Genomic DNA, 9,631 nt, shown 5'->3' with positions numbered 1-9,631 from the left:
GAGTCTTTTCGAAGAGGCATGCCCTCCCGAAAGATGTCGCCGCCCGAAGCACAAAGAGACAAATAGCATCTACAGAAATGCTGCAAAGTCTCCTTTTTTAAAGGAACCCTTTTAAAGAAAGCAGCAGCAGCAGCAGCAAAAAATAATAATTCCCAATGCGCAACGACAACCCGGCTAAACATAGACCCCTGAACTCCAACTGATTTAGCTAACCCGATCCTGTCGGCTTGTTGATGTGGGAGAAGGAAAACCCTACCGACTTCTTTGTGAAGTGTGGGTTGTATACATTCCTACATGAAGTCCCCCTGACCCCATCGGAGAATGAGAGCTCTCCGTCTTACAGTCCCAGCCCAGCTAAAGACGTTCGCCGGGAAGCAGACCCCACTGATTTCAACGGAACTTACTTCCAGAATTGCTTGTTTTAGGAAGGGAGGTGGTGGGGACGACGACGGGACAATCGTTTTGTGGGAGGCGATGGAGCCAGTTCGGCTTACCCTTCAAGCGCTTCGTTCCGGGGGGGAGTTGTGGATCGGCTAGGCAGGACGGGCCCAGGGAATAGGACCACCAGGACGACTCGCCTCCAGCAAAAGAGAACTTAAAGAAAGCAACCATGCTTTGACCACATTCACACAACCTATTGCTACAACGACACAGTTAATGGCTGGTTTGGCCAACAGCGACCAGGAAACGGACAAATCGCAAACCGAAAACAAAAAAAGCGCAGTTCTGCGAGAAGCCCGCCGCTGCTTTTAAACCAGGAGAGGGAGAAAAGATATCCAAACGCGCTAACCCAGCTCTCAGCCGCTGCTTTGCATCTCTTCTGGCGCTAGAAAAAGACATTCTTCGTCCTAATGGAGTCTATGGGCGGGCGGGCGCGCACACACACACACACAACCGGGCGCGCGCGGCGCCTAGACCCCTCTCCCCCTCCCCCGCACACATCAGCACATCTGTCCGTGTGCCAGCGGCACACGTGTCGGAGCTCCAGGTGTAACAGCAGCTGCCTTGGCCTTTGTCACCGGAGCGGCAGACTCCGGCTCTCTGGTTAGACGTGAGCAGGAAGATGCGACTGCGGGGGCGGGGGGAAGAGGAGGAGGAGGAGGAGAGAAGGAGGGAGGGAGGGAGGGGGGGAGCGTGCAGAGGAAGGAGGAGGAGAGAGAGAGAGCGGGCCAGTCTATCAAAACTGGCGTCGCCAGTTCTCGCGAGAGGGAGAGCCGGTCGGGGAGCCACGGGATGTGGGGCTCAGGTGTAAGGCGAGCGCATCTCCTGCCAGCCTTGGGATAGAGCAGGCAGATAAGTCAGACGGCGAGGCTTGCAGGGAGGCTTGGCGTGCGCGCTCCCGGGGAGCTCCAAGCGCCAGCAGCCTCGGATGCGCCGCCGCCGCCGCCTCGTTGAGCTCCGGCGCTAGGAGAGCTCTTTTCTCCCCGCACGCTTGGGTGGATTTCGGGGTTGTTGTTTTTCCTTTCTCTCTCTCTTTTTTTCCTCTTCTTCTTCCTCCCTCTTTTCGTTTTTGGTTGTTGTTCCACCGCAAGCCTTCAAGATGATGTCCATGAACAGCAAGCAGCCGCACTTCGCCATGCACCCCACCCTCCCCGAGCACAAGTACCCGTCGCTGCACTCCAGCTCCGAAGCAATAAGGAGAGCGTGTCTTCCAACTCCGCCGGTAAGGGACCCGCCGCCAGCCGGGCTTCCCCGCTCGCCCTCCCGGCGCCTTGACTCCCGCTTCCCCCCTCCCGCTCCGTCCCTCTCTCTCTTGCATGGATCCAGCCGCGTCCCCTCCCTCTCTCCCCTTCTCTGCAGATCCAGGGTTAAGAACGGGGGTTCGCGCGGCTTCCCTCCAGCTCTGCATCACTTTGGCTCCCGGGTCCTAGCTGGAACTCGATCTCCCCGCTCCCCACGAAAGGAATGTGCTTGTGTGTGTGTGTGTATATGTGTGTGTGAGAGAGAGACCCGGCGGCCCCAGCCGACAGCGGCTGATCTCCCTTCCGTCCCTTCTCACTCGCTCGGACACTTTCTCTCACTCCTGCATCCGTCGCCCCTGGCCTCGGATTCCTCCACTCGCCACCCTTCTCCTCGGGCAATCGCATTTAAAGATTAAAAAAACTTATCAGCGTTCCTGTTGCTTAACCACTCTTCCCCCCCCCGCCCCGCCGCCAATTCCCTTCTTCTGATCTTCCCATTCATCTCCCCCCTCCCCACCGCGCCTCCCCCTCATTGCTGTCCCAACATGACCACCCTTCTCTCTCCGCTGCCCCCAATTACATTCCTATGCTCTCCTGTTTCTGCCTTCTGTGCGCCGCCTCTTTCCCCTCTCCTTGCCTTCCTCTTCCGTTCCTCCTTCCCCTCCTTTCTCTCCGACCTGCTCACCCCTCTCCAATACATTTACGAACAACTTTTCCTTTTATCCCATTCCTCCTTTCTTCTGCACCGTTCCATTTTTTAAAATTTCCTCCTTCCTTTATTCCAACCTGACCCTTGCTTCTCGGCCCCCTTTCCCCTGTTTTGGCGCTAATTGTCTCTCTCTCTTTCTCCCCATGGCTTTCCCCCTCCGTCCCTTCCCTTCTCCCCCTCGCTCCCCTTCCCCTTCCCGGCCCCGTTGCCTCCTCTCCGCCTCGTTTCTTCCCCTGTCGCTTGCAGCTGCAGAGCAACATCTTCGCCAGCCTGGACGAGACGCTGCTGGCGAGGGCCGAGGCGTTGGCGGCGGTCGACATCGCCGTGTCGCAAGGCAAGAGCCACCCGTTCAAACCCGACGCCACCTACCACACCATGAACAGCGTGCCGTGCACCTCCACGTCGACGGTGCCCTTGGGTCACCACCATCACCACCACCACCATCACCACCACCAAGCGCTGGAGCCCGGCGACCTGCTGGAGCACATCACCTCCCCCTCGCTGGCGCTCATGACCGGCGGCGGGGGACACGACGGGGCGGGCGGCGGCGGAGGTGGAGGCGGCGGCGGCGGAGGAGGCGGCGGGGGCGGCGGCGGAGGTGGGGGCCTCATCTCCACCTCGGCGCATCCGCACGCGCACATGCACGGCCTGGGCCACTTGGCGCACCCGGCGGCCGCCATGAACATGCCGTCGGGGCTGCCGCACCCGGGGCTGGTGGCGGCGCACCACGGCGGCAGCGCGGCCGGCCAGGCGGCTGCAGCTGCGGCTGCGGCGGTGGGCGCCGCTGGCCTGGCGTCCATCTGCGACTCGGACACGGACCCTCGCGAGCTGGAGGCGTTCGCCGAGCGCTTCAAGCAGCGGCGCATCAAGCTGGGCGTCACGCAAGCCGACGTGGGCTCTGCGCTCGCGAACCTGAAGATCCCCGGCGTGGGCTCTCTGAGCCAAAGCACCATCTGCCGTTTCGAGTCGCTTACGCTGTCTCACAACAACATGATCGCGCTCAAGCCCATCCTGCAGGCCTGGCTGGAGGAGGCCGAGGGCGCGCAGCGCGAGAAAATGAACAAGCCCGAGCTTTTCAACGGGGGCGAGAAGAAGCGCAAGCGGACTTCCATCGCGGCGCCCGAGAAGCGCTCCCTCGAGGCTTACTTCGCCGTGCAGCCGCGGCCTTCGTCCGAGAAGATCGCGGCCATCGCCGAGAAACTGGACCTCAAAAAGAACGTGGTGAGGGTTTGGTTTTGCAACCAGAGACAGAAGCAAAAGAGAATGAAATTCTCCGCCACCTACTGAAAAAATAATAATTTAAAAAATAAACAAAACACAGACGGACAAAAAGACACACAGACAGACACAGACACACACGCAGAGAGAGAAAGACAGACAAAATAATAACTGGCCGCCTCTCCGATCCCACCCAAGCAAAAAAAAAAAAATTTAAAAAACAACCTTTGACCTAAGACAAAAGGCCCTCGCAGTCAAAATTCCCCCAGAGAATGGAGAGGGAGAGAGGGAGGAGGCGCGCTTTTGGGGGGGCTTCGTTTGTTTTGTAGAAGGGGCGCAAAAGGCAAGGGAGCGTGGAGAGGGGCTGAGTTGTGGGACCCCACGGACTTCTCGTTTGGACTAGAGACTCTTGGGAGGGGGCGACCGCTTGGGGACTGACCGAGGACCAATGGAGGGGGGCGGGAGGGGGGCACAAATCAAACGAAAAGCGAGTCGCTTCAGAGAAACGAAGCATTCCGAAAATAAGCTCAAACACGTGTGTGCGTCTAAAAGGGGGGCGGGGGAGAGAGAAGGGGGGGGGAGAGATAGTGAGTTCACTTTTTGAGTGTGATCCCTTTGGAAAGAGAAGGCAAATTGCAGCCTAAGCCCATGCACATAGATGTTCTGCAGACGGACGGGCGCGCCTGCGCGCGCGCAAGAGCCCATCCAGAAGGATTTGTACAAAATCGCTGCTTGGAAGCAGGAGGGCAGAGAGCGCAGAAACCTAAGCTGGGGGGTTGTGGGGGGGGGGTGAAGATGTGCTGCTCATGGCGTGTTTTGTTTTCGTCCTGCATTTTTTCCTTTTCGTTGCCCCCTCCCCCCGCGTCATTGTCCCTCCTTCCCACAAATGGTTTATTTCATTGAAGCTATTTTTCCTTTTAAAGTTGACCGATGTGGATCGCTCCATGTTCTTGGGATTGCGGGCGACTTGGGGGGGGGGGGCGTGGAGGCCTGCGGTTAGGCGAGGAGGAGACGTGGTTAGCAAGGAGAGTCCTCCTGGATTATTGGTGATGTTTGTCGTGAGGAATTTTGCCCAAAGAGCGTCTCTGTTTCTGAAGCTACAAACTCCCTTCCCTACCCTGCGAAAGTTTGGGGGGGGGGATCATTAAGCTGTTTTATTTCGTTGTATTCTGTTGGAAACAAGCAGCGTACAAATCAAAAGTCGTGGCCCGTTCGCTTTTATTTATTCCCCCTTCCCTTTCAGGCGCCCGGGTAGCTATGTAGCACAAAACAAAACAAAACCGTGTTCCCACGACCTTTCTGGTACCTGGTGTTGGGAAGCGGGTTAGTTTGAATGGACGTTTTAGCATCACCTTAACCCACCGGTCAGTTTAGCTTCCTGCAGGTGCGGAAAGTCCTGTTTTGGGTTTGTTGTTTTTTCCTGCAAACCTCCGCGCCCTTGCACATTTGCAAGTCCAGTGAGATTTACTTCCGAGTTAAGGGTGCAGAGGTTTCCACTGGAAGATGTTTTTCTTTTTTAACCCAGGAAGAGAACCGAACTCCTATTGTGAAACTCGCCACCGCAAAGTGTCCGGATGGGTGTTTCGATTTTAAGAGGTGAAGGAAAGCGCGCGCGGGGCGTTTGCGTGTTTGGTTTCCTCTCGATAATAAACGCTAGATAGACAAAATGTTGGGGGACCAAGGAATTTTGCACTGATACGATTTCCCACGTAGGACCAGGAGAGTTCTAGTTTCTGAAGGATCGTGACTTCTTGCCTCTTCTTTTTTTCTCCTTTTTGTTGGACAACAACCATCCGTAACCGGAGGGCTGTTAACTTCTGTGAAATGGTAGCCGGGTATACAATGAAGGAAAGGCGCGGGAGGGAGGGAGACAAGAGGGAGCGGCGAGTTCTGAATCTTTTACAGGAAATGCTTTAATCTCCGAAAGAATTTATTTAACATGAAAAAGAGGGGGGTTTTTGGAGGGGAAAATATAATACCTATAAAAAGAAATTTGGGGTTCAGGGTTGGGTGGGAGGGAGGGAGGGAGGGAGGGACTGAGATTATGCATGTCATGTCCTGAGAAGGCGCAGAAAGATCCCATGATCAGGTCTTCGGGGGGTTTGCTTGTTCGTTTGTTTATTTATTTAATTATTTATGCGAGTATTTATGGTTTAATAATTTATATAACGCGTGTCGAAGGCATTTTTTCTTTTTACCCTTCTTTCTTTCTCTTCGTATCATTGTTTGCAGAGCAAACGTCCTATGCATTCGAAACTGAGCACTAAAAAAAATAAGAGAAAACTTAGAGCAGTGGTTTCCAGCGATTTATTTCCTTTCCCGCCCGCCCCCTCCTTTTTATTTTGTGAATGATGGATGTGATTTTCGCACAGTGGACTGCCTGTTTTTTCACCGAACACACACACACAGGGAGATACACACACAAAACACACACACAAACACACACCCCAACACACCGAGTCCTTGTCACGTTACTTGTATTTAGATCTTAACGCAGAAGCAAGCAAACAAACAGCAGCAACAAAAAAATAAATAAATGAGGAAGATGTTTGTAAATATTTTCTTTAATACACAGGGGGAGGGGGGGCAAAATGGCTACGAATTTCAACCACTTGTCACTGAATTATCTACCTGTCCATGTATGTTTGCTGAGCATTCTCCTTGGTTGGATCTTCATGATGTTTTCTTAAGAAAAAAAAATTATATATATATATATTCTTTTAATTTCCATCAGAAATATTTCTGTACGCCAAACTCTTCAACAGGGAGATCTGTCCCAGCACACCTACAAATAAAACAAACCTGGAAAAAAACAACAGAAAAGTATTATTATTAATAATTATTACTTATTTTTCTTATGAGGTTTCTCCCCCTCCCTTTTTTCTTTTCTTTTCCTGAAACACGGCTGCTAAAAAAATAAATAAACTAAACTAAACTAAAATCAAGGCATCAAGCCTTTAGACAAAAACCAAGACAGAAAAGAGTCTACCAAAAATTTTTAACAAATCGAGAGTTGTATTTTTCTGCTAAATTCAGAAATCCTTACTATAAGATAGGTCTTATGTGGAAATGGATACTCTGAATAAAATGAACTATATATTAGCTGCGTGTGTTTCTTGACCTTTGTTCGGTATAAGTGCAGAAAATTGAAGACCAAGTTTGAACGGAGCACGGGGGTGGGACGGGACTTCAAAAGTTATTTTTTGAAACAGTTTGCTCCTCTGAAAAATATCTGTGAGCGAACCTAGCCAAAGTAGCTTCCGGTTTATATGTACACATATATGTGTACTTAATGATGTAGGAAAAAATAATGTTTATTTTCTATTTTCGGTTAATAAATACCATACACGGATCTCTTCCATGTATTCTGAGTAGAGTTGACCGTTGGCCACCGACTTCTTCCAAGTCACCAAATTGACCCCGATCCAGCTAAAGTCCTTCGTGACGACAGCCCGATCCTAAGACATCTTGACTCGGAAGTAAGCCTTATTTAGTTCACTGGAACTTACTCGCAGGTCAGTAAACGCAGGGCTGCCGCCTAAGGCTGAGCGGCGTTGAAGTCAATGGAATTTACTTCTGAGAAAACTTTCTGTAGTTTCGTGCTGCATGTCGCGAATAATTTCAGCTGGTTGAAGTTAGCTAAACTACAATATGGTTGTAGTTAACTAAATCCTGCTCACGGTAGACCCATCGAAATTGAATGTAGTCTTGCTCATTAATTCCGTTGGGTCTTCTCTGAGTAGGGCACAACCCCGCTGTTCAGTGAGTATGGTATTTGACTGTATGTGTGCCAGACTACAGGGAGGGGGGAATTTATTTAAAGCTGAGATCTTGCCCTGCCCGTGATTATTTCTCTTTTATCCAAACCCGTGTCTTTTGGGCCGTAAACCTGTGAATCCAGACGCCTGGCTGGTAAAACATACGACAACTTCCAAAAGCTGTGATTTCTTTTTCTTTTTTCAGCAACTCTTGGAGAAGGTGGGAAAGGGTACAAAAGGGTAAATAAAGGTTTGGGTTCCCTCCCACACACAAAAAAAAGTAGAATTCTTCCACCGAGAACAGATTTGTTTCTTTTGTTATGAACTCGAAATGTCATCTGATTTTTTAAATGCATTTGTAAAAAAAACCAAAAACAAAAAAACAAAAAATATTTTATACGTGAGTTCTATCGGATATCATTTTTGGAGAATCAGGAATGACCAAATAAAATTAATATCAAGTCGTGTTTTATTTTTCATTATCTACCTTCGAAGAGAAATGTTGCGGTCCAGCACACTGGGCCTTTCAAAATACCAGAAACGTGGTACGTGTTGCTTGAAAGAGACCAACTTAAGGTCAATATATAGCTTTGCTTTTCTTTTTTCATTTTTAAAAAGGAATGTTGAACACAACAGCTTTCGATTGCGAATGATGATAATAGCAATAGAAATAATAACCACAGCAAACACTTGTACTTTGCAAAGTTTTCAGCTTTAATATCGATGGGAAACTGAACAACACAAAAATGAATAGTTTTATGTGTGACAGTTTAAAACATTTAATAACAGTACAGTTGGACTATGGGATTTTAATATGTAGACCTCAAGGAAGCAAAAAGCCTTCCAGAGGCAGGAGGTGGCGATGCGGGTTGATCCATTCATTGGGCATCTTCGAGCTAAATTTAAACAGATTACAGATCAATCATGGCTACTAGAAAGTCAGCCCCAGTGTCTTCAATTGGGCTTACTCATAAGTATGTTTCCTACTGCCGCCTTATAGCTCCCTTTATTTCCCTTAAACCACATGCTCGGATTTTATCCCATTGACACCAACCGGACTTCCAAGTACATCGCTTGGAACGGGTTGTGTTCTGCATATTTCTTTTAACCGACCCTGGGATTAAAAACAAGGCATGTTATGAGCACAAAGTGAGTTGTTTTCACTGGAAAACGCCTCCTAAGATTTTCCGGTAGTATTTTTAAGGCTGCCGTCCTATGCACACTTCCTTGGGAGTAAGCCGGATTGAACGCAGCAGGGCTTGCTTCTGAGGAGATAAGGTTAGGACGGCGCTGTAAGTCCCATTTCACTTAATGAAACTTGCTTCCCGAGAAAACACGCACAGGATCGCGCCCTAAGGCTGCAGTCTTTAAACACAAATCATATAGGACTAGGAAATGAACTTCCTTTTGAGTAAATATGATTAGGACTGATGTCAAAACTTAGCCTGCAAGCCTGAACCCACTTACGTGGAGCAAGCCCCACTGGATTAAATAGGATTTACTTCTGAGGAGGCATGTTCAGGATTGCTCAGCACGTCATTGAAATGATTTTTTTAAAAAATGTATGTGTTGGAGGGAGGGCAGAAATGAGCATTTGCAAGGCTGATTGCGTTCAGTTGCCCTGAATATATTGTTTAAGGCAAAAGTTATCCTTCTCCCCGAAGCAATCTCTCGGTTTTTAAACTAATTCACACGCGCACGCGCGCGCACTTCAAGCCTTGCCGTTTCTCCCTCGTCTAACCCAGACATGTGGAATTTCTACTTAACACTTGTTCTGAAATTGCTTTCAACTTAAATTAGACCGTCATCAATGAATAATAGACAGAGGCAACTAAGGGCTCGTATTGATCCTTTCCCACCCCTTGCTCTCTCCCCTCCCCTTGTGATATTAAACCTAATCCTGTGCCTAGCTCAACAAGTCAAAGATTCCCCCACAAGGAGCAAGAAAGTTTCCTTCAGCCGAGGATTCCCCCCCCGTCTCTGCCCTTCCCCAAAGATAATTATTTTCTCTGATCGCGACAAAAGGAGACTTGTCGTTGCTCCTGTTCTTCTGACTGCCCCCAGACGATTTTTGGTCCCTCTGGTTATTTAAATTTCAGGTTTCCCCTGCTCCCAATCCATTATTGGTTTTTGTTTTGGTTAGACCTGCTGCTTCCTTCCTTCCTTCTTTCTTCCTTCCTCCCTCCCTCCTTCCTTCCTTCCCTCCTTCCTTTTTTCCCCCCAATGTGGGGAATCCTAATTGATTAATATTATCCCCCCTTCCA

General features: G+C 49.8%; 1 protein-coding gene and 1 long non-coding RNA gene across 2 annotated transcripts in view; one reads left to right on the top strand and one right to left on the bottom strand.

Annotated features, from left to right (window-relative positions):
• The first annotated feature begins 1,149 nt into the window (after positions 1–1,149).
• POU4F1 (POU class 4 homeobox 1) lies at positions 1,150–4,188 on the top strand. The gene is made up of 2 exons (XM_082221093.1): positions 1,150–1,663; positions 2,638–4,188. Exons 1-2 carry the CDS (start codon positions 1,541–1,543, stop codon positions 3,676–3,678), a joined length of 1,164 nt encoding a protein of 387 aa, XP_082077219.1. The 5' UTR covers positions 1,150–1,540; the 3' UTR covers positions 3,679–4,188.
• Positions 4,189–6,155: 1,967 nt separating this feature from the next.
• LOC309530247 overlaps positions 6,156–9,631 on the bottom strand; it is a 209,860-nt gene continuing 206,384 nt past the window's right edge. Inside the window, exon 3 of the long non-coding RNA XR_014218724.1 lies at positions 6,156–6,411. This is a non-coding gene — a long non-coding RNA (uncharacterized lncRNA). The remainder of the gene's footprint in view (positions 6,412–9,631) is intronic.

The sequence above is a fragment of the Podarcis vaucheri genome (assembly GCF_965113315.1).
Source record: "Podarcis vaucheri genome assembly, chromosome: 4".
In the NCBI taxonomy this organism is placed as follows: Eukaryota; Metazoa; Chordata; class Lepidosauria; order Squamata; family Lacertidae; genus Podarcis; species Podarcis vaucheri.
This window is presented reverse-complemented; position numbering and strand designations above follow the sequence as displayed.

What these genes read in the sequence shown, in the direction of transcription:
- POU4F1 (XM_082221093.1), top strand. Translation starts at nt 1,541, where the DNA reads ATGATGTCCATGAACAGCAAGCAGCCGCACTTCGCCATGCACCCCACC. An exon ending in CGTGTCTTCCAACTCCGCCG is followed by an intron (nt 1,664 to 2,637) that starts GTAAGGGACCCG and finishes TGTCGCTTGCAG; the next exon opens with CTGCAGAGCAACATCTTCGC.